The sequence below is a fragment of the Salvia hispanica genome, chromosome 1 (assembly GCF_029641045.1).
Source record: "Salvia hispanica isolate PSC_SH4W2 chromosome 1, Shi_PSC_v1, whole genome shotgun sequence".
Lineage (NCBI taxonomy): Eukaryota > Viridiplantae > Streptophyta > Magnoliopsida > Lamiales > Lamiaceae > Salvia > Salvia hispanica.
In genome coordinates this window covers 11356738-11381604 of record NC_142692.1, presented here as the reverse complement: position 1 = coordinate 11381604, position 24867 = coordinate 11356738, and the positions used below count along the sequence as shown (strand labels likewise).

General features: G+C 37.1%; 2 protein-coding genes across 5 annotated transcripts; one reads left to right on the top strand and one right to left on the bottom strand.

Annotated features, from left to right (window-relative positions):
* Nucleotides 1–9727: 9727 nt before the first annotated feature.
* CSTF77 (Tetratricopeptide repeat (TPR)-like superfamily protein) lies at nt 9728–20089 on the top strand. 2 transcript variants are annotated; one of them, XM_048098044.2, is made up of 23 exons: nt 9728–9998; nt 10085–10143; nt 10250–10312; nt 10961–11070; nt 11244–11344; nt 11980–12041; nt 12133–12273; nt 12583–12711; nt 13092–13138; nt 13631–13694; nt 14565–14685; nt 14885–14943; nt 15033–15101; nt 15513–15653; nt 15920–15984; nt 16332–16428; nt 16791–16850; nt 17088–17240; nt 17317–17383; nt 17459–17560; nt 18452–18592; nt 19169–19311; nt 19654–19794. In XM_048098044.2, the coding sequence occupies exons 1-22, from the start codon at nt 9956–9958 to the stop codon at nt 19264–19266; spliced, it is 1992 nt and encodes a 663-aa protein (XP_047954001.1). In that variant the 5' UTR covers nt 9728–9955; the 3' UTR covers nt 19267–19311; nt 19654–19794. The 2 variants fall into 2 exon arrangements, with proteins under 2 accessions (XP_047954001.1, XP_047954000.1); XM_048098043.2 differs by having other exon boundaries at nt 9729–9998; nt 19123–19311; nt 19654–20089.
* Nucleotides 20090–20629: 540 nt separating this feature from the next.
* LOC125200397 (uncharacterized) lies at nt 20630–23340 on the bottom strand. Of its 3 annotated transcripts, none has more exons than XM_048098042.2 (4): nt 23227–23340; nt 22305–22730; nt 21149–21395; nt 20630–20821 (listed from the first exon to the last, which is right to left on the bottom strand). In XM_048098042.2, the coding sequence occupies exons 1-3, from the start codon at nt 23266–23268 to the stop codon at nt 21162–21164; spliced, it is 702 nt and encodes a 233-aa protein (XP_047953999.1). In that variant the 5' UTR covers nt 23269–23340; the 3' UTR covers nt 20630–20821; nt 21149–21161. The 3 variants fall into 3 exon arrangements, with proteins under 3 accessions (XP_047953999.1, XP_088918648.1, XP_088918649.1); XM_089062522.1 differs by having other exon boundaries at nt 22305–22748; nt 23227–23334; XM_089062523.1 differs by lacking the exon at nt 23227–23340 and adding an exon at nt 23086–23109.
* Between the last annotated feature and the right edge of the window lie 1527 nt (nt 23341–24867).

The following is a 24867-nucleotide window of genomic DNA, read 5'->3' as shown; positions in this document are numbered from 1 at the left end:
CATGCAGCTACAGATAGAAGAGTTCTTACTGTGTTAAGCTTGGCCACAGGGGAGAAAGTCTCTTCATAGTCTATTCCATATACCTGAGTATATCCCTTAGCAACCAATCTTGCCTTGTATCTCTCGATTGAACCATCTGCACGTCTTTTTATGGTGAAGATCCAACGACATCCAACTGGTTTCTTTCCCGAAGGTAAAGTACACTTCTCCCATGTTTTATTTTTTATCAAGACATTAATCTCTTTCTTCATGGCTTCCCTCCAGTGTTTGTGTTTCATTGCCTCTTCGAAGGACTGCGGAATCTCTTCTTCTTCATAAATTGCAGCTTCGAATGCCCTAGCCATTTCAGTGAGGTGGCCCTGAGTAAGATTTGCCACAGAGTATTTAGGTTTTCGCCCCTTCCAGTCTGGTGAGTATCTTCGAGGAGGAATCACTCTTGTACTTCTGTGAGGCAATCTGCCGCTTGTTCAGTAGGTGGCTCATCTGTATCTGTATTGCTTTTGGTTTCCCTGTCACTGTTAGTGGTTTCAGGTAAGGTACCAATATTGGGATCAGAAGTATTTACCTCAGGATTCAAGGACTGGTCAGATAGCTTGGCAGTGCCCTGAAGTGGCATGTGTTGTTCTTGGGAATCTGACTGTCCGGTGTTACTACTAACTTCCTCCATTGGACCGACTTCTGTGACAGGATTTGGCTCTGGTAGGCTAGGTTGATTGTTTTCCCTTTGAATATCCTCCCCCTGAATGGTTTCTCCCCACAAAGGTAGCCAATTTAGTGCGTCACTGTTTTGGTTTCCTGTCTCACTCTCCCCCTGACCGCTAGATTGGCAATAGAAGTATTCATTCTCAACAAAGTCACAGTTCATAGTAACATACATGCGATCTGTCGACGGCTCATAGCATCTATACCCTTTTTGATTTTTCCCATAACCCAAAAAGACACATTTGACTACACATGGTGAGAATTTATCACGGTCATTTTGGGTATGTGAGCAAAAACTGTGCACCCAAAAATTTTGGGTTCAAGGGCGAGAGATGATGGGATCGAGTTTTGGGAAGAGAAGACTTCTAAGGGGGTTTTAAAGTTTAGGATTCCTGTGGGAAGACGATTGAGGAGGTAAACAGCTGTTGCGATGGCTTCCGGCCAAAAGGATTTAGGGACACTAGACTCTATAAGGAGTGCACGGGTGATCTCAAGGATGTATCGGTTTTTTCGCTCGGCTAACCCATTCTGTTCGGGCGTATAAGCACACGAAGTTTGGTGGACAAGGCCCTTTTTAGTGAAGAAAGATGTCATCCTGGAGTTCACGTATTCCCTCCCATTATCAGATCTAAGGATTTGAATTTTTGAGTTATACTGGGTTTGGACAAGATGATAGAACTCAGTAAATTTCTCAAAAACCTCTGATTTTGTTTTCAAAAAATAAATCCAAGTCATACGTGAAAAATCATCAATAAATAACAAAAAATATCTAAAGCCTTGTCCTCCAGTAACTGGGGCAGGACCCCACACATCAGAGTGAATCAACGCAAACGGTGATTTTTCTCTAGTATTGTTTAATTTGAAAGAATGTCTGTGACTTTTTGCCAAAACACAAGTTTCACAATTCAAAACATGTGTAGAAGAAACTAACTCGGGAAAGAGTAGACGAAGATATCCTATAGATGGATGCCCTAACCGGCGATGTAAGAGCCAAATCTGTCTGTCAGTTAGTCCGTGAGTCAGCATCGCAGTACTCTGTTGGGCTATCTCATCCACATAGTACAGTCCATGTCGCTCAGTGCCACGCCCAACTATCGTCCCCGTCTTGATATCCTGTAACATACAAAAACGGGGTTGCATTAGCAATTTGCAGTTGAGATCTCTTGTTACATGACTAACAGATAAAAGTTTGTGGGACAATGACGGAACATAAAGGCAGTTCGAGAGGTAAAGGGTTGGTGAGATAGTGATCGTGCCCGCCCCTTTCACTTGTGCTAACTCCCCACTGGCAGTTTGAACATAAGTTTTTGTGGACTGGGAGATATCAAGGAAATCGGATGCATCGAAGGACATGGTATCGATTGCCCCACAGTCAAAAATCCAGTGGTAGTCTTTAGGTCCTATGTGGGAGGATGATGAGTACGCAAGAGGCTGGAAAGAATTTATATATGGGATGGATGGCTTAAATTCAAAAATATGGGATGTAATTTTTGAATTTTCGAAAGATGGAGGGATTTTTTCGGAAATTTTGACCATTTGGGGGCTTTTTTGATATTTTTTGGACAATTGGGGTGTTTTTTGATAATTTTGGATTGATTAGGGATGTACAGTGGAAGAAGGTTGGAGGTGGGGTATATTTTGGGAATGTCTGAGAGTTTGGGGACCATTTTGCAAAGTGAGAGATGAGTGGGGTATTTTTTTAGAGGGGCTTGGACTTGGGGGGGCATTTGGCAATTTTGTATGTATGAGGGTTATCCCACTCAACCGTAGCTTCTGCCTCCATCAAAACAGCTTCTGCCTCAACCAAAACTTCTTCAAATTCGTGATTTCCGACGGGAAGCTGGAGACTGGTTTTGACGGAGTTGGAGATCGGCTTCTTCTTGGGGTAGCCGGCCTTCCTCCACGCGGCACCCTTGTCTTCGTCGCCGACGCTGCACAGCCTCCACCGCCGACCCTTGGCTTTCTCGCTGCACAGCCTCCTCTGCCGACGCAGCTTTAGCCTGCGACGGGTGCTGCTACTGTCTGGTGCTACTGCTTCCGCCGTTGCTGTTGTCTGTGACGGGTGGCGCTGCAGACTGGTTGCCTACTACAGCAGCCACCCGTTCCCCCTTGTTTTCTCCGGCGTTGGTGTCTGGTGCTGCAACAGCCAGTGGCGTTAAACCACCGTATACCCCATGTTCGTATTCAACGAGGTTTGAGGCAGTAATCCTTCGGTTGTTCGCCGTTGTCTTTGCTTCAACAATGTGTTTGGACCCTACGCCGAGGTTTTTTGGTTGGTAGGAATTTTGGGTTTGGTTTTTGTTGGCTTTATACAAATCAATTAGATTTGAGATTGTCTCGATCAATAGTTCGAGATTTTGTATTTGGCTTACCTCCATTGGAGGTTTTTTATTCGTTTCCTGCTCTGATACCATCTTAGAGATGGTAATCGAGAGAGATATAAAAAGATTGGATATGCATATTGATCTAAAAAGTAAAGAGATTGTATTTCTTGATGTGTTTGATATGCTCATCTCCCTAGTATTTATAGGGAGATTTGAAATACACCAATAAATGAGTATTGGAAACACACTACAACTAGGAACTCTACACTTAATAAATGTGGGCGGCCATTTATTCTTCTTCCTTTTTCCAACACATACATTCCAAAAAATGAAAAATAAAATACTTCCTCCGTCCTACAAGAATATGTACTCTTTCCTTTTTAGTTCGAATATTCTCCATTAACAATACCTAAATTACTTTTTTTCTCTCTCTTTTACTTTACCAATTTTGTAGTATTAAAATTCATGTCGAAACCAAAGTGCATATTTTTTGGAGACGGGGGAGTATTTGTTTTTAATGATAAAGGGAGCATGCTAATATAATTATAAGCAACAGGTTGCAAGCCATTTATTTATAGGTTAACATATACTATGCTATGCTAGTATTTATAGTATTATTAGATTCTCTCTAGTCTATTCCAACAATAAAATGTTCAATTTTGGGAATTAGCTTATTTCGAAAATGGAATCTAATCAATTAGAGGATAAGAAAAGGAAAAAAAAAAAAAAAAAAGAAAAAAAATGAGAGGGAACCCGCAAAGAATGAAGAGCAATTCAGCTTACAATTTTATTGGCCAAATATTTAAATGGATATATACTGCCAGGGATGCACTTAAAAAATATCACATTTTGGAAAAATAACATCCTACCATTTTCGTCCACCCAATCTATGAAATTGATGGCCATGATTATGCCACATCACCCGTCCAAAAACTATTTAAAAAATCGAAATATGTAGGGACCTTTATAATTGGTATATGTATTTTAGTCAGTTTCTTGCTCTTCCTAAATTTACGCCCTTCACGTTTTATGATAACCCAATTCCTAATTATGTGGTGAACAGAATATTGGATTCTCAATATATGATTTCTTCCATTATTATTGGATTTTAATATTTTATTTCGTCTCTAAATTTACGTCTTTCATGTTTTATGACATGATAAGTTACTTAATTCCTATTAGTATTGTAGGTGTATCTATCTTGGTTTCTTGTCGACAATGCAACATTCTTAATAAATAATGCAAAATATTGTTCCATACTCTTTCCGTCCGTGATTAAATGTCTTATATTTGACCGGCACGAGTTTTAAGAAATTGTTTGACTTTATAAAATAAAGTGGATATAAAAAGTTAGTGGAATGTGAGGCCTACTTTTATATATTGGTGTTATAATAAAATGTGAGGGAATTAAGTTATGGAATGTATGGCCCTTCACAATGTTGCATCTCGTTTTGAAGTGCGTTGCAGTGATTGCGATAAGGCATTTCTTGTGTAATATATTTTCATAATAAAAAACTTGCAGCACAAAAATCAAACGTTCGCAGCACAAAAAGTAAAAAATTGCATTGATAGTAACTGACATTGTAATACAAAAATGTTGGTCAATGAGAAATGCAACAGTTGTTCGAATCCCATCCCTCGGGCTCTATTCCTCTACTTCGAATTAAGTTTAGCAATTAGAACACTAAAATATTCTGAAGAACTCCTGAAATAAAGTGATTTTATTTCCTTTTCAATAGGCTGAACCTATCCGGCATCGGGATCAGTTGCCTCATCAGTTGGATTCTTTCCTTTCCGTCACTTGTTAATTGAAGTAAGCAAGATTATGAAGTAAGCAAAGTATCTCAATAACTAAGCACACTCTCGAATAGGATAAGCAAAAAATTCAACAAATTAAGCAATGTCCATAATAAGCAATAAAAAAACTTGGCGTACCCAGAATAAGCATAGTTTAGCACAAAATAAGCATTCTTTTGTACAAAATAAGCAAATTTTTACAATATAAGTGCGAAATTGAGCAAATTCTCAAACAAATGAAACAACAATAGATTAAATTAAGCATATTGTCCAACAAAGTAAGTAACATTTCAAATAACTAAAATATTTAGGAGAACTCCTGAAATGGAGTGATTTTATTTTCTTCTCAAAATGCTGCAACTGTTGTTCAGCGTCGCTAGCAGCTGGATTCTTTCCTTTATGTCACTTGTGAACTAAAGGTGCACAAAAAAAAAATCGATTCAGAACAGGATAGGAGGCATTTTTTGGAAGTAAGCAAAGTATCTCAATACTTAAGCAACATTTCGAATAGCTTGAGCAAAATTTTAATAGCCAAATTAAGCAGAGGTAAGAACAAAGTAAGCAATCAACTATACAGAAAAAGCAACACTTCTAATAGCACCAACCAAAAAAATTCAATACACAAACCAGACAACAAAAAATAAGCACATTTAACAAGAAAATAAGCATCTTCTCGACCAGAATAAGCAAACTGTTCAACAAAGTAAACATTGTACAGAGGGAGCACATACCTAAATATGTATCAAATGTAAGCACAATTTAGCGCAAATAAGCAATTTTTGGTACCCAAAATGCAAGATTTCAAATATTACACAACAATAAGCACATTTTACACGAAATTAAGCAACATTCTGAAATGATTAAGCAAAAAATTTTAACAAACAAATATTATTCCAAAAAAAATATATTTATCACGGAATAAAGCAACCACAAGAAGAATTAAGCAACAAAATCAATCGCAATAAGCAAATCGAAAACAACGCTATGCAAAAACACCAAAATTGTGGACATCTAAACACACACAAAAACGAAATTAAATAGATTAAGCAATTGAAATCAGCAAACATAACTTCACGAAATAGGAACCGGGACAATCAGAAAATTACCAATTCGCGACGATTCATCAACGTTAGGCTCTGTGGTGTTCGAAATCTCTCGTCTTTTGGAAATTTTTCGAATTGTTGGTCGGTTGATGGACGCGGTTTATGCTGTGTTGATGGAAGCGTTGGACTTTGCTGTTGCCGGAACTGTGGTGAGCGTCGGGATTGGGTTAGGGTTTTCAATTGGGAATGTGTTTTTGGAGTTGAAAGCGGCGGAATGAGAAGTTGATTCGATTGGAAAGAGACTGTAAAGATTTGAAGGAAGTTGAAGAGAGTGGAAAGATCGTGTGATTGAATGCTCCCTCAAATTTCGCTCATCAAATTAGAAGAGTGGATTAAATACATGACCTGACTACTTTACCCTTTAATGCAATGAAAATGCTAAAAAATGCAATCTCAGTTGATGAAATCACAATCCCACATCTATATATCTGACGATCCTTATCAGTAGGATATTATAAGTTAAGTGTATAGGGAGTGCAGTGCTCCCCTATACTGTCAGGGTCATTATATATGCTTATAGATTCTCCCGCCATTATTCTGTGTATGCAATGAATATTTTTCTATCCATTGACGTAAGTTGTACGTATAACAACAGAAATTTTTCCTTGTTGTTCATAATAGAAACTTTCCAATTTAGAAACTAAATCTAAAGTTCATTAAAATTAATTTCACTATTTTTTTAAACCTTATTTTACTTATTTTTTCTTTTTATTTCTTATTTTACTTTTGAGTGAAGAAGAGTTCAACAAAAATTAAAATTTTGCATTAAATATACATGGCCTCATCCGATTTTTTAGCCTCTTAAGGGTTCCTTTTTAAATAATCAGTGTCGAAATTTTGGAGTGTTTGTTTTTATGCAATTTTAAAAATAATTTATGAGACCTTAGAAGACAATTAATGATATCTTTATGTTTTAATAAATTTAAATACTCCTTAATTTTTCTGTTTTTTTAATATCGTTGTTATTATAAAAAAATGTACTACTACTTAATAATTTTGAAAAAGTCATTTACAGTAACTGCTTATTCAATCAAAAGAGGAGTAAATTTATGTATTTAAAAAAGTCTAACTTTTAGGGGCCAACCGCCAACATAACTTAACGGTTGGATGCCTTAAACACAGGAATTCCCATTCAAGAATAATATGGATCAATAAAATTGAAGAAGTTGGTAATGTTGAAAGATGAGAATATTGGGTTGATGAACCGGAGAGGAATTTCATAGAGAGATGGAGTTTCCCAATAAATCAAAAAGACTTAGCTTTGGCCTTTCTGTATCTGCAGAACTCTAGTATGCTTCTCTCTATACATCGCGGATGTGACTAGTGTGGCTCTACGATTTGTACTCATCATCTTCGTCTTCCACGGCTAGCTGAATAGGACATTGCAGTTGCAGTGAGTTCGAGTGCGAATTGATAGGCTTAGACGACTCGAGAACACTGGTGTCTTTGTTGCATTAAGAAATTTGAACATCTTAATTAATTCACATACGCACCTGCAAATGACTCTTCACTTCGTCCTTGGTGAGCCCATCGACTTGCATAAGCTCTCTGATCTGTTTTTCAACTAATCCAATCTTGAACAAAAATAAATTATGGAATTCATCAGAGCTGTTGCAGCGCGCTAAGAAACCGGCGATGGAGCACAGCCGCTGCTTCTGCTTCCTGGAATCATCCTCCATCGAATTCTTTATCTCAAGAGAAAGCCACGGCACTCCCGGAGACTCATCCCTGCCCTCTTTTCCGACCGCCGCAAGATCAACTGATTCTTCCTCTCTCTGTTCATCATCAAAGATAAGTACTCAGCTCGAATTTAAAGAAACAAAAGAAACGACGATTCAGTTACTACCTTTTCATCGCTGCCGGTGTCCCATAACTCATCCAGCTCATTTTCTCTCTCCTGTTAACAATGTCTGTTTCCTTCACGTCGCCGATTTTCTCATCCCTCAATTTCGCAATCGCTGCAATTAAAGCCGCCATCAGAAGAAGTAGAGAAACGAGAGATCGGAATTTAAAACCCTGTGATCTTGACAATTCAGTTTGGTGAATTAGGGGAAAATTCATACCATCATTGAGGAGCATCATGCAGAGAGGGAGCTCATCTTTGAAAGCATCGATCGTCTTCAAGCTCCAATATCTTGTCGGTTCCGCTATCCATCCTCGAAACTCGCTCCAAAAATATTTCAACGGAGGACTGCAATCGAAGGTTAACGATCACATTAGCATTGGATTCCCAGATCTTATATAGAGAGAGAAAGTAGATGGAGCGAGAAGATTGTGTTGAACAACCACGAGTTTTGCTTCATTTTCAATTCCACGCATATTTATAGTCTAGCTTGCTTCCCAGTTTCCACTAGTATTAATATTTATAAAAATAAATTAAGGCGGAACATAAAAATAATTCTCCAATGTAACTTATACTTTTATTTGAGTTTTTAGCTTATATTAGGCCATCTCCAATATTTAAACCAAACTCAAATCCATTTCTAAAAGTATATCACACTAAAAAATAATTTTACTTCAATTGTTTACATCAAATTTAAAATTTAATTTTTTTTAGTATATATCTCATAAAATGAGGTCTGTTTTTTCAGTATGATTGAAGAAGTTTTCTAACACCAAAAATAAGATTTGGTATATGGTTAGATAGATGATTTATCAAGATTATGGTAATTAAGAAATAATCTTGCGTGACCTTTACTATTATCTTGATGATATCACGTTCGATTCTGTCGTCAACGTAAGATCATGTACTGTCATTCACCCTTCTAACCTGTTTAGTTAATCAAGTGACGTAATCAGGTTTTTTTTAAAAAATATTATCAATATTTAGTTGTTTTTACTGCGAATTTACAAATGATGCGAATCAAAATGGACAATGCTAATTTATTAGCCAAACATGTTAAGAAGAAAAAGAAGATAGGATGTCAACCATTACTATATTAATTTCTATTCGAATTTTATCTCAGTGATGAAATGTGAAATAAATTATACGACGGGATGGAGTCATGTATAGGCTACAGACACTAGTCATAATAAGATTTTATATTACAATCAAGTACGTACTATATTTTTTTAATAAAATAGCCATACCAGTTTTCTAAAAGAGAAAAAAGTACAATATAGCTCGTCTAATGCTCAAAATTGCACCAAACAACCACTTGCATAAATTGGTGTATCAAAAAAAATAAACTGAACTTGTTAGATAGGTCAGTTTTATTTTTTATACACTTTCGGTATTCATTTTATATTTGAAGAGGGATATCGATCAAGAATCTTAATAATATAATATTGTTAAAATTCTTAAGAGTGTACTATTGTTATATATTCGTATATAAATAGGGCATATTTGGAAAGATGAATAAAAGTCATTGCGGGTCGTTAATGTTGGTGCATTTCACCGGTGATCCTTTTATTGAGAAAGGTAAAACTATATCAATTTCGAAGATTTGACACCACTTATTAGAGTATGGCTGCGATATGAATTATCTATAGCATAGTGTGAGTTGAATGAAAGAGACAATCTTCCCTCTTGTGCACTTCATATTTTAATTTTATTTTCGAAAATAGATAATATATCAATCATGTATTCTTTATTCAATAGAAATAATACTGCTATATATAGTAAGAAAAAATGTGATAGATATGTAATTGTCCTAATTAAAATATAAGCTGGGCGTAGATAAAAATTAGCAGGGGTAAGTGTCTGGAACTAGCCTGCAGCCCCAGCCCAAAATGAATATATTTGGGCCTGAGATAATTTCCATAATAATTAAATAAATCCGACCTGTAATTAATTTTGATTGCCAAAACGGGTTAGTGAATTGGGTCGGGTTAATGACGTGATTCCGGATCACCACCGGAACGTTCTTCCACAACCCACTGCCGCCACCGATTTTGTGTGTGGTGGCACTGTCTTGGACTCCTTGTCCCATTTGAAAAAAATTATACCTCCGAGTTTTCCTTATCTAACCCCAAATTAATTATTTAGGGCTTTGAGTTGTAGTGTTTCATCGTCATAATTTGGGGCTCATGGCCACTGAGACACCACAACCGAACTCGCTCTCTCTTTCTGGTACTTCTCTTCTTCAAGTACGTATCCCAAAATTTATGTTTTTGTCTGTTGTAACGTTTAACAAAATTGTTTTCTTGATCGCCAAGATGCGAATGCAGATAAGCTTAACGTCGAAGCTGCTGAAAGGCTTGCTAATGAGGCACTGGTACTCCTAATTTTATTCAATCATCATCTTTTTTTTGTTGGCGTGTGTTTGGATTCGTTGGCCTGCCTGTGCAGACTATTTATGAATGTATATATTGTTTATGCAGCGGTTGCCAATGTCAGATGCAGTGCCCATATATGAGCATCTTCTGGCCAATTTCCCCACTTCGGTAAGCACTTGTTGTGGGACTTGAACTCTAAACGCTCTTCGGTGTACTCTATTAGAACGATTGTGTCAGGTCTTATTTTGTGCAAGGGTGTGATGGATCATGTGTGTAACTTTGTTGATAGATGCTAGATGCTAGATGCATGCCTGGCTATATTATGTTAAATAAGTATATAATCTTGAAGTTCTTCAGTTGTGTGACATTTGACAGTGTATTTTGGTTTGTCATGCCATATGCCGAATCACATTGTGCAAGTGGAGAAGTTCATAAGATCTCAAGAACTTCTTTAGTTTTTCAGAGTAGAATTTTCTGACTTAGCTTAACTTAATAGTACTACTTTAGATCAAGTTTAATTAAATTTCTCACTTAATGATTCTAGGTTCGTGTGCCTATTTCTTATATTAAGGTCACATCTAAGAAGTCCTTCACATACTCTATGTATGTGATATTAATGATTCTAGGTTCGTGTGCCTATTTCTGATATTAAGAAGTCCTTCACATACTCATGCATGTTTCTTCCCTCCAATTTGTACTCTGTGTCATTGATAACCATTGCTGTTCTGATTGTTCAGTACATGTAACTTTGGCCTATTAATCTTTTTATTGCCCATCATTACTGGTTTTCATTGCTTATTTAAATTCCTGTTTTAGGCAAAATACTGGAAGCAATATGTTGAGGCTCTCATGGCCAGCAACAATGATGAAGCAACAAAACAAGTTTTTAGCCGTTGTCTTTTGAATTGCTTGCAAGTTCCTCTTTGGTATATTTTCTACAACTTGTTGAAGTCTTTTCTTTTCAGTTATGTGTTTGATTTTGGTTCACTATCCTGAGTTATAGCGTAGAATTTAGTGCTCATAATATCTCTCTCTTCTATCTGTCTCCCCATGCTTTAGTCTTGTTGAAACCTTGCTTGCTTCCACCATTTCTATGCAGGCGCTGTTACATTCGCTTCATAAGGAAAGTTAATGATAAGAAGGGAATAGAGGGTCAAGAAGAGACAAAGAAAGCTTTTGAATTCATGCTTAACTATGTTGGTGAGTCATCCTGGAGTGCTTATCTTTGTATCCATCTCACACATGCATGTGTCCACACATTTTTAAACTACCTCCGTACCTCCACCTGTATTTTGCATTTTTGCTATAATTATAATTAACTGTTTGGTAAAAATTATGGGTACGCCAAATTGCCAATGTAGAAGATTTGCAGTTTTGATGTGACCTAGTTTTAATGACTCATTAGTCTACTGTAATCATGATTTTAGAGATTTTCAGCTTCTCTCTCTATATATGTATATATGTGCAAACACACACATCGAATGAAGTTTACCCTCCATATTATCAAGTCCTCTTCACCACTTAGTCTTTTCTATTTGTTTTTATTGAAATAAGATCCCTTTAATTTGTACTTATTTCCTAATTGCAATTATAAAGCTTTGAATTGACTGCTTTAGTTGTCATAATTGTAAAAAGCCTTTTGTCCCTTAAAGGCTTAACCTATTCAAATTGTTCTCTATTGCTAAATTATGTCACTGAGGCTGAATAATTTATTTCTGTTGCTGCATATGTGTGACCTTCATATTTTGCTTAAAGTCTTGCTGTACTTGATTTTGTTGTTTGTTGAATTATGAGTAGTTCCAATAGTTTCCTAAGTGTAAGAATATCATTGACAGGATCGGATATAGCATCTGGCCCTGTATGGATGGAGTATGTTGCATATCTAAGATCACTACCTGTAAGTTAGACTGTATGACTGCTTGCTGTTGTGTCAATCAACCTTTCTAATCTTCTCCCTATAATTCTTTTCATAAAATATAATGGAACAGGCACAAACAACTTTAGAAGAGTCGCAGCGGATGACTACCATACGTAAACTATACCAGAGGGCTATTGTTATGCCTACTCATCATGTTGAACAACTTTGGAGAGACTACGAGAATTTTGAGAATTCAGTGAGCCGTGCACTGGTAGAACTCCGCTTCTGATATTTTTTGGTTAGAGCTTATGTTTCTCATTTTAAAGTGTTTTTTAAAGAACTGTTCCCGGGAATTTGGGAAAAAAGTTTGTGATATCATTCTATCCTTCATTTGATGACTTATGTGTGTCTTACTACTAGATACACCTCTAACTATGAGCAGAAGATCTTCATTGGTTTTCTCTAGTTTCAGCTAGAAATGTAATCTGTTACTTTGCCATGGTAGCTGATAGTACACTATATATAATGATCTGGGCGATACGTTGTTTACTTCCAAGCTGATTATTAAAGTACATTGCAGGCAAAAGGGTTGGTGACTGAATATCAACCAAAATATAACAGTGCAAGGGCTGTTTACCGAGAACGTAAGAAGTATGTTGATGAAATTGACTGGAATATGCTTGCTGTTCCTCCTTCTGGTACTCCTAAGGTACTCTTTGACCCATTTAGATAGAAGTGGAGTATTCTTATTTAAATTTCTTTGTGGCTATACCTTCTTAATTACTGTTTTTCACTGATAAGTGATAACCAGCTTCAAGAAAATATGTTCAATTGCACAAGCGCAGCTTTAGATACAAGAAGCAATAAGTACTAAATGTTTTTTGAGTACTCCCTGACTTGACATATTTATTCAGTTTAACTTGGATTGAGTCACTAGACTCTCTACTATTAGTTTCTTGTTTGATATTTAGATAGGGGACGAACAAATCTGGTAGAATATTGCCTTACCCAGTTCCTTTATCAAGAAAATTAAATGACATCATTTTTTTTCATTACTATTTTTGTAATAGTATACGGTTTATTTTACAGGAGGAAATGCAATGGGTGGCCTGGAAAAAGTTATTAAGTTTTGAGAAGTAGGTGTCCCCATCACTGTTATGTTTCGCTTATGAGTGAAAGCATCATCAAATATGCTACTTTCTTGACACTATAACATACTCCCTCCGTCCTTTCAAAATAGAAATTATTTCCATTTTGGTCTGTCCCTTAAAATTAGAAACCTTTTATTTTAGGAAACTTTTCTCTCTCTAATGAGGTGGACCCATTTTCTACTAACAATAATTCAGATACTTTACCAATTGTGCATTAAAACCTAAGTTGTTTCAAAAGTTTTTCTTTTCAAAGACGGAGGGAGTATATAGTATATGTAACTTGAAGGAGAAATAATTTCTAATTCCCAATTTCTTCATTGGCACAAGATAGTACACCTGTTGTATTATTTAAATAATTTTTCCTCTCTTGATGTCTTTGTTGTTTTCTAAAAATACATCATTTGTGGATACTATTTTTGTTTCACGGGCTAAGTTCACCGGTTTACTTAGTTAACAACTATGTTGGCTTCTTCACAGAGGTAATCCACAGAGAATTGACAATGCTTCAGCAAATAAAAGGATAACATTTGCTTATGAACAGGTACTGAAAGCACTACATATGATGGATTTCATTTTTGAAGTTGTGTTTTAGCAGTTTCTTGTATGTTGATGTTCCATGAGATGTTCTATGCTGCATTGCGTAAAGTTGGACCTTCCACAGCTATTTGTATGTCAGTTAAATTTGAACCTCAAATAAATGCCATATGTTCGCCAATCAACTTAATCCATGTGCCTCCTATCAACGGGTGCATGCTCAATCTGGATGGATTTGTTTATTTTGTATCTGTATGCCAACATTGAATAGTCTTGTGGATAAAATTGTTAAAATTTAAAGTTTTAGGCTAAATTGCAAATTTTCCAAAGGCACACTAGGAATGAATCCCATTTATGTTTTTGTAAATTATGTTTCTTGGGGATTTACAGTTAGATTGTTTCAATGCTGAAGTAATGCATAGTCATTTGTTTTACGGCCATTTTATGGAGTTTTGCTGAAAAAATTCCATATTAATTCTTTTGATGTCTTTACTTCAACCATTCTGTGTGAGTGTAATAAGCACAAGTATTTAATGATCAATATGTCAAAAGTATGATGACTGCAGGCCTCTCTTAATCCTCAGCATTACCTGTAAAATATATTTAAATGTTGCAGTTACGTTTTGTCCATGTTCCCCTGTTGTGGACTTATTTGGTTTTCCTGGGATTTGCAACCTTCGATTCTTCAACTTAGTTTCTCATCCATCAAATTTGGAGATTCAGTTTCCATTATATGCATGGACCATTAGAATGGTTGCTTTGATGTTAAGGTTTTTTGTCTTAGCTTCTGATTTATGTGTAGCCATCACTCTAAGATAACTGATATGAAAAAGTAGATAGCAAAGAGAAAGTGCTCACACGTTTGTTTTGGTGCTAGTGCCTCATGTACTTGTATCATTACCCTGATATATGGTATGACTATGCCATGTGGCATGCCATAAATGGTTCACAAGACTCAGCTATTAAAGTTTTTCAACGCGCACTGAAGGCTCTTCCTGGTATATATCCATAAGCTGATAGATTATGTTCTCTCAAATATCCATCTTCTCTATATTTTTATTTTGGTCGTCTCGATCGATTTTTTTGGTATAGCTGCTCTTCTGTTTTGAACTATAGTATCTTCTTCCCTATCTGATTCCATTACTCATTAATTTTTCCTCTCGAGTTTCCTTAATAATTTCTTTACTTTTGTTGTAGATTCGGATATGCTTAAGTATGCCTATGCTGAGCTAGAGGAGACTCGTGGGGCAGCTCAGGTACCATTCTGACTTGAGATTGTTTCCTTCAGACATTAAGATTAATCATCTTATAATTTATATAATCTCAATGCTTTCTTTTTGTTCAGGCGGCAAAAAAAGTGTATGAAAGTCTTCTTGGAGATGGCGTGAATGCAACAGCATTATCTCACATCCAGGTATAAAATTTTGTTCTGCCTGCATTTGCAGTACAAAAGTTGTTCAAAAATCAGAAGTGAAAACTCACATTACTGGTATCTGCTGAAGAGCAATCTAATATTATTAGAAACAGAACACAACTAATAGACGGATATGGGATATCCTGTGAATTTTGAATTGAAAAGGATGCTGTAGTCATATTTAATCCTCGACGAGTGGTTAGAGCGATTCAAACTCTAAATGGAATTCATCAAGATTAGTTTGTCAAGTAGCCCTTAACATGTTCTACTTATTTGTTGTGAAACACTTACTTTTATTTTTTTTTTTCTTCTTTCGGCCCGTGTTGTATTATTGAATTGTTAGTTTATCTAAAAACTGCAACAAAGTGTGTTGATTGAATTTGTAAATTGTTTCTGCTGTCTGCTCTGCAGTTTATACGATTCTTAAGGAGGACTGAAGGAGTTGAAGCTGCTCGCAAATACTTTCTGGATGCCCGAAAATCTCCGAACTGCACCTACCATGTTTATGTTGCATATGCAATGATGGCATTCTGTCTAGATAAAGATGCAAAGGTGCTTTAGCTTCTACATGTTTCTGGGATTGATCTGTTAATGCTCAGAGGACCATTTTCTCGACTTGCTCAGAGCTATATGATAACATGATGATCAAGTTTTCTCTAACAAAAAAATGACACTAATGGTGTTACGTAACTGTCTTCTTAATCTTTTCAATCTTTCTAGTTAAAAGCAAATTGGGTTTTTCTTTAAAATTTTGTTTTTGCACAATTAAACCTGGTCTCCCTTTCGTATTATGTGTTTTATGCAACTCTTTTTTGCAGCTTGCACACAACATATTTGAAGCAGGTCTCAAACGTTTTATGCATGAACCCAGCTACATTCTTGAGTGAGTACCTCTTTAAAGCCAGTATGATACCATCTACACTGACAGTTGTGATTGTAGTTGTAATAATTGCGGTGATAATTCTAGTATAATGCTGTATTGATTGCTGTGGCTGCTTTCAAAAAGTTGTTAGAGCAATTGTAACATAAGTAACCCATCTTTGCATGGAGATGCGAGTCATGTAACACAAGTAATTTAGCCTCCTTGTTTTTTCAATTATTGTATGATTCCAACTCCATATTTATCATTTTCCAACTCCTTGTTCTCTGTGAGGCTTTTCATACTGTCAATAATTTGGGTAATGTTGCAATACACAACTTACATGATACCAAATTTTATTCACAATGCAGATATGCTGATTTCTTGTGCCGCTTGAACGATGATAGAAATATCCGTGCTTTGTTTGAGCGTGCTTTGAGCTCACTTCCACCTGATGAATCTGTTGAGGTGCACTGTTTGAGCTCTGTTCTGCTGTTGTTTGTGTAGATCGTCGTTATAAGTTAGATATTCTAATTTTTTTTGTTTTCTATCTTGTTGAACTTATGAAAATTAAAGATCTTTAGGGAAGATTTTTGAACCAAAATAAAAAGTTATTACTATGTATTCAAATGCTATAAAAATTCTGGGAATAGTATAAACTATGATGCCTGTACCTGTCAATTAGATATTCAGATGTGATATATCATAAGTATTTAAGTCTTCTTTTTTCGCTTTTTGTTTTTGCACACTTACTTGACTGGAAGTGCAAAATATAGGGTTGTTACTGTTCCACTTTTAAATTGTAAAGTTATATATTTACTTCAATGTAGGTATGGAAAAGATTCGCCCAATTCGAGCAGACGTATGGAGATCTTACCAGCATGTTAAAGGTAGTTTTGTCATTATTCATTCTAGTATGTGGTTGATTATTAGTTCTTGCTTTCATGGATTCTTGCAACTTGACATCACAAAATGCTCTGTGACCTCAATCAAGTTTATTACCGAGTCTGAACATTTTTGACCTATCTGTTGGAAGTAATGCTGTAATTTTGTAGAAGCCAATTGCTTATTATGTGGTGTCATACTTTGTTTCTACAATATGTGTTCATTAGTTTTCTCTGTACTAGGTTGAGCAAAGGAGGAAAGAAGCTTTATGCCGTATGACTGAGAATGGAGAATCAGTTTTAGAAAATTCTCTGCAAGATGTCATTTCGCGGTATAGTTTCATGGATCTGTGGCCTTGCTCAACGAAGGACTTGGATCATTTATCTCGGCAAGAGGTACTTACTTTTGGTCTCTCCCTCTAACCTGAATAATGTTTGAGTGTATTATAACTGTCATACGGTCTGCTTGTAGTGGCTCTTTAGAGGTGTCAATAAGAAGATTGAAAATCCTACTCCTGTAAATGGACCTAGCTCTGCAGGTAAAGTAGTTACTTCTACTATATTAGGGTTCATTTTTCCCTTCTACTTTCACAATCTCTCTGTTCTGAATGCAGATCGGACTACAGCAGACATTCAAATTAATTCAAATGTTTCTGGCAAGGTTGTTTATCCAGATGTATCAAGAATGGTGATTTATGCTCCTGGACAAAAGCCTGGTATGTACATTTTATTTCTTGTTGTAGTTGATTTGATCCATTGATAGATAGTTTAGTATGGTGAAATGCGTAGAGAGCTCAACCTGGAGTTCCCATAAGGAAGAGAGTAAGGGTTTTATGTCCTTGCATAAGCTTTTGAAAACGAGTAGCTTGAAAGTTATCTCTATTTGGTTTATTATATGAGCTATTTGTTCCTGCTACCTCTATAACAGCTTTTTTAGATGGTATTTGATCTCAATAGTTCTTTTCTAATCTCTTTCCTGTTTCCCATTATTAACGAGTGAGTGCCTGATATTGACATATGCTCAAAGCTCAAAGTCGTGATAGAAAAATGGGACTTCTGAGTTATGATAGTTTTTAGGTTCAGAACAGGGTGTTGTAAATATGAATTTTCTGGTATATCCTTCTTGCTTAAGTAATTCTAGAAAAAAGGAGTCAGATCTTTATCTGGTGGAACCGTGTAATACTGATTTGCTTATGTCTGAAGCACTTGTGACCAGCCATATCTCATTCTCATCTTTTATATACTCCCTCCGTCCCACAAGAATATGCACTCTTTCCTTTTTAGTCCGTCCCACAAGAATATGCACTTTCTGATTTTGGAAACTGTTTTCTCTCTAATGAGGTGGGACCCATTCACCACTAACAATACTTGAATTACTTTTGCTCTCTACCTCTCTCTTACTTTACCAATTTTGCATTAAAACCTGTGCCGAACCCAAAGTGCATATTCTTTTGGGACGGAGGGAGTACTATTTAAGAACCAGACATATTTATAAGAAATATGTGCTTTACTGATTGAATTAATTATTGCCAAAGTGAGTATACTTTTTGAATGAGAATATTAGATAAGCTTCTTTGCTGTTAAGTTTCACAATGCAAACCTTCCAGGGATCACAACCCCGGTGGTATCAGGTGTTTCAAGCACATTGCCAAATGGCATTAGTGGAGGAGCAGCTACAATCAATGATACACTGAAATCATTACCTCCAACATTGGCAGTCTTTGTATCAAATTTGCCAGCCGTTGAAGGTATCTATCTGAACCTTTCACGCTGAGTTCAGCATTGGTTTTGTCACAGTTTTAGTGTTTTGTTCATCTCATAGGCAACTTCTACTCAAGCTTGACTTGTTCATTATAGAATCAAGCTAGTGCTTATTCATTGAACTTCTTTAAGGCTCTTGCGACTATTTGACTTTAGTCAAAGCCAAAACAAGCTTTCTATATATAGTTACGTTTAAATTTTCGTCATTATTTATAAAAGATCAAATCAGTTTACCCTAATAAAATACTATTTCATTAAACTAAAATTCATTAGTTTTTATTCTCAATGAAAAACAAGGCTCTAGTTAAACAATATATAGCCTAGTATTGAAGTAACACAAATGAGCTGTATCAAATAAAAAATTCTGTATTTTAATTAAATGAGCTTTTATAGCCGAATTGTGCTTGTAACTTGCCAAACTTCAATCTAGAAGCTGGACTATAACTAAATACTGAACTGACAGAATTCTGTGTAAATGAATCTACGTCACAGACCAATTTCTCATGCTGCTTTTTAGGTCCATCTCCCGATGCTGATTTTGTAGTATCCATATGTTTGCAAAGCAACATACCACCAGCTAGTGCAAAACCCAGTGCACCTCAACAATTGCCATCTGGACCTGTTCCAAGTGCCAGTGATGTCTCTGGTTCAAGTAAATTAAGACAAACAAGAGATAGGCAAGCTGGAAAGAGAAAAGGAATGGAGAGTATGTCATTATCTTTCTTTCATGTCCTGTTGTGCTAATGTATCATATGATTCCTTGTTATTACTTATATATCATGATCTTTTGCATAGTTTAAAATGTTTCCCAGTTTAGAGATTGTTCGGTGTAATATATTGAAATATAGTACTTAAATTCAACTTGTACAGAAAAGTATAACAGGACTAACATTATCATTTTTCCCGTAGAGTTGGGGAGGAATTGAGTTTGATTACTCTTAGGTTACTGAATGTTGTATGGTGGTTTTACTACTCCATTCATGGAACTCCAGTAATTAAAAATTGAAACAAGTTGGTATGCTGATTAGCTTTGATTGTGTCTTGTTAGGGCAAGATGATGATGACACGTCTACTATCCAAAGCCAACCACTACCTAAAGATGCTTTCAAGATACGGCAACTGCAGAAAGCGCTTGGCACTAGTTCGCGTACTGGTGGAGCTAGTTCTCGTACCGGTGGAACCAGTTCGCGAACTGGTGGCTCTGCATCATATGGGAGTGGATTTTCAGGCGATTTCTCTGGAAGTTCGGGTTGATGGTTTTTAAGTTACAAATTGTTGTTGTTTGTATATTATTGTTAGAATTTGTTCCAGATGTGCTCATTTGTCTGTAGAGTGGGTGGTTAGTATATAAACAATTTTTTTCTTATTAGCTCTGGGTTTAGTTCCGTGCCTTGTCTGTAAAATCAGATGGATTGATTGAAGGATTTTAATTGTTGTTTATATTCACTGTTATTTTAATGAAAACTACTATTTCTCCCTTGCAATGAACATATTTTCATTTATGGATTCTGGTGTTTAGTTTTGTTTCTAGTTTCCAATTTTATAAAATTGTAAAACCAACATGATCTTTCAGTGACCTAAAAGGTTAGTTTTGCTCAAGTAATTAAAATTTCCTTAGAACTGAAATTCCATACTCAAAAAGGCGCACTCTTTTTACTTAACAGGTTCATAATCAGTATACTTAATAGATACTCCCTCCCTTTGTCCACAAATAAGAGTCTCGTTTTTCTATTTTAGGCCGTCTGCAAATGAGAGTTCCGGTTCACTTTTACTATAAATAGTAATAAAGTCACATTCCACTCATATTTTCATTTAAAACTATTATATTAAGACTTATATTCTACAAACTTTTTTCACCTACTTTTCTTAATATTTCTTAAAACTCATGTCATCAAGAAATGAGATTCTTAATGGCAGACTGAGGGAGTACTTATTAATGTGACATCGTCATCTAACTTTTTTAATTGTTAGTTTATTATCAAAATTAGTTAATCAAGGTATAAATTAAAAGTAAAAGGAGACAATTTTTATGATGTAATCATGATCGGCTAGTAAATGGCATGAAAATTGTAATACTAAATGGTATTCTGTTGCAGCCACTCGAGAATACAGAGAGAAAAGGTAAAAGAGTCTTGAAATAATATCAAACATGGGTAAAACCTAAGCCTCTTCCAAATAGTTGAGCTGATGGCCGAAGGGCTAAACTGCTTCTACACCTGCGTAAAATTCCAGAAATAAAAATGAAGATTTGTCCATACCCTCCAACCTAGAATAAATACCTATTGAATATATACATATACTACTATTATAGACAAAAAATAGTTGAAAATATGCACAGAGATGCTTATTCACAAATTAAAACACCAGCGTTAACTTTAACTCTAGACATGTTTCATGATGATAATCTGAAGCCACAGACTGGATGCACGGGCAACAGTAAGAACAGAATCAGGTCATGAGAGAGTAATTCTACGGTCATGTTTTCCAGTTGAAGGAATTTAAAGAACATCAAAATCAGTATTTGCAAGATTTGTGGGCATTACCTATTTTACGATGCTACAAGACCTTGTCTGCTTCAGGATTGTCGACTACAGAGTTGGCGTGGTTATTTTCTGCTGTCTTTTGGGGCTTTCGGAACCACAGAAACAAGAACCACAATGTCCTCAAAATTGCTCCGTTTGCCATGTGAGGAATGAATATACGGCCCCAATAAGGGTAATAAGGGCCAGGAAACTTGAGCAGTGCAAAGAATATCAGAAGAGCAATAAGATGCCACGGTACTTCTGCATACTGCGATCAGAATAAAAGACAATACAGAAAGAAACATATTTAGAACACACTATATGGCAATGGCATGAAACTGGAACACAAACGCCCCCCCAAAAATTATCCACTTACAATACCACTTAAGAAATTTAGACCAAAAGCAAAGACAATGATTCATGTTCAGAAAAATCATTGCCTGTGAGCTATAACACTGTTACACTGTCTTAATAGTTTACTGTTAGCCCTGGAGTTGCTTGCATAATACTACAGCGCTTGATTGTTTCCAGCACTCATCATCATAAATAAATAACTACGCAGAGCAATTGTATTCCTTTATTTCCTCACATGCTAAACAGAAGCAAAATCAAAAGATGAGCAACCGTTTAACTTCCACATCCATTATATCCTCTCTAGAGCAAGTAGTGTACATATAGTCCAACAGAAAACACTTATAGACATTCTTGGACTCGCCCAAAAATTCCATGTAGTGTACATTTTTGTTCATAAAATTCCATCCCTAGATGAGTTATCACCACTACCAAACATGGCCTAAGATTATTATTCATTTATTATTGTAAGTATACAATATTATTTTTCTGGATTTCTACAAAAAATATAATACATTAGCTTATGTATATAACTCTTTTAAAAAATCTTTATATGGTTTATAATCAAAATCCTAAATCCTATTAGGCTGACCCATATTATGTTGGAAAAAAAAAATATGCACACTGCAAACCAATGGTTTTGAATCTGATACAATTCGATTTGATTTGTTATGATTAAGGTTTGGTTTGGTTTTGGTGCCAAACCACACTAAACCAATCGGCGAACACCCCTACCTAAACTTACAAAGCCATCGCATTACATTATCTGTATGCAGATAGAAAAATTCAATGTCAGACAGTTACATAAGATGGTGGTAAAAATTACCTTGAGATATGAAGACGATTCCAAAGCAGCATTTTGTAACACCCCAGCTGCAGCGACACCAACTAGAAACGGAAGTGGGACAAGGTATAGCTTCCTTTCATGCGCACAATAAGATATTTCGCTGATTGATGTAATGGAAAATACAGGTAGGGCAAGGATTCTGATAACTGCCAAGACAAGGTCGAGAACAAGTTGAATGAAATGATTAAATGTTCTGTTCCAAGGAAAGGTCTTGACCGGCTGAGGAGAAGTATCCCACAAACTTCTTGCTTTGTCCACAATATGAGCGATGCCCATTTTCTTAGGATCACCTGGCTGATTGGCAGCCATATTCATACTGCACGAAGTTCTTGCAGTATTCTGATACAATCGGTTTGGCTTTAAACTCCATAAGCAGTTCTGATGTGTATGACGTAATTGAAGGTTCTGCATACAAATTTGACACTGTTATGTCATATGTGAGACTGCTAGGACAATGGTAAGAGTAATCAAAGTGCAGCAGCAGCAGCAAAAGAAGACTAGGTTGTTCAATTAGCAGCACAAACTCTTAAATCTAAACGTGAGCAAACTACTATAGGACACATGTAGTATGTAAATTAAAACTTGGCTACTCAAGAATCTAAAAAGGCCAGCATATTAGCACAATAATATAATTCATATTCAAAGCTCAAACACAGACCACCTAAGCAAGATGGCCAGATAGCCAATTCCACAACTGACCAAAAGAATGGATTAGTCACCAAATGATAACAGATAAAAAAATCAAAATAAAAATCGAAACCTAACATCCCACAATTTGGCAATTTCCATAGAAGTTTTGAGAAAAATGTGATAACGAAGAAACATATTCAAGATTTGGCGTATTCCATCGAGAGAACACAATTGGTAAAGGGCAAGGCTGGTTCGAATATAGAATAAGTACCTGCAGTGAGTACACAGCCGAAGCATTGAGCTTGAGCGCCATTTCTTGTGGGGTTTAATCAGCGATAAAGGCAGAGAATTACTATCTGAGAAAGTCCCTTTAATATTTTCAACAGCTATTTGGTCATTTTCCTGAAAAGGGGTTTTTTTAAGTGGGATCTCCGTTTGGATTAGAGCATCCGCAACGCGGGCTCGATGCGGGCTCGGTAGTCTCGACGGGACGAGCCAGCATTGAGTCAGCGTTGCGAGGCTCGACGAGACGAGACATCTCGTCGCGCAACGCGACCCGGCGAGGCCGGCCTCGAGCTGGCGAGACGACGTGCGCGCCCACGTGGCGCGCGCTGGAGCATTGCGTGACACCCACTCGCCGGCCCGCCGGCCTGCGAGTGGGCATCGTAATTATGACGTAATAAATTATTTTTTTTTAAATTCGAAAAATTCGAATTTAATAAATAAAAAAAAAATTCAAACGGTCAAATGACCGTTGGGAACAAAACGGTCGAATTTTCAATTTTTTTTTTATTTTTATTCTTCTATAAATATACTCCATACTCCATTCACCATTTTACACACAAACACTGCTCTCATTCCCCATTCCTCTTCCATTTTACACACAAACACTACTCTCAAATTGTTGAAAAAATGTCCGACGATGGAAACTCCAGCGGCGGCGGCTCCGGCGGCTCCGGCAGGCGGCGCTCCGTCGGGTTCGACTTGAACTCGTTCGACGATTGGGCGAGCATGTACAACTGTTTGGGTACTCCCGGTTCGTCGCCGGGCACCCAAGGCTCGACCACCCCGCCGGCGTACCAAACACCACATTTTGACGTGGATGCATACTATCGTCCCTCCCCCCCCCCCAATCGCCGGGATTATCCCAAATTCCGGAGAATTTTTTGGCGCCTGAACGCAGTTTGCCCGACTGGCCAATTGGTGGAGGCTCCGGCTCTGGCTCCGGCAGGATCAGCCTCAGTCTCGGCGTCAATGCCGAGGAGGAAGAGGAGGCAGCGGATGCAGAGGCCGTGGGAGACGGCAGCCGTCATGCATACAGCCAAGCCGAGACGTTGGCTCTGTACGACGCTTGGATCAGCGTCTCGTATGATCCTGTCGTCGGGAATCAACAAACCCACAAGTGTTTTTGGCTAAAAGTCACCGAAGTTTACAACGCACGAAGACCGACGAATACCGTTCCCCGCAACGTGAAGATGCTCCGCAGTCATTGGGAGCGAAGCGACAGAGATGTCAAAAATTTTTGCGCGATATACAGGGGAGAAGAGGCGAATTATCAGAGCGGGAGCCAGTGGAGCCGACATTCTGAGAGCGGCGTTGCGGGTCTTCAAAGACGACGTCGGCAAAGATTTCAAGCTTGTCGATGTTTGGTTGCAAGTCCACCACCTTGACAGGTGGGCTGGCGGTGTCGAGTCGTGCTCGAAACGCACGAAGCGCACGGCGCGTGGCCATTACTCGTCTAGTGATGGCGGCGAAGGCAACACCTCACGTGAGGGCACGCCAACCGATGATGTAGGGGGGTCTTCTTCCGGTGCACGACGTCGGCCGTAAGGGACCAAGGCGGCGAAGGCGGCTAGAGCCAGGGGGAGAGCGAGAGCGAGAGGGATGGGCCGGGCAGACCAAGCCAGGCGGG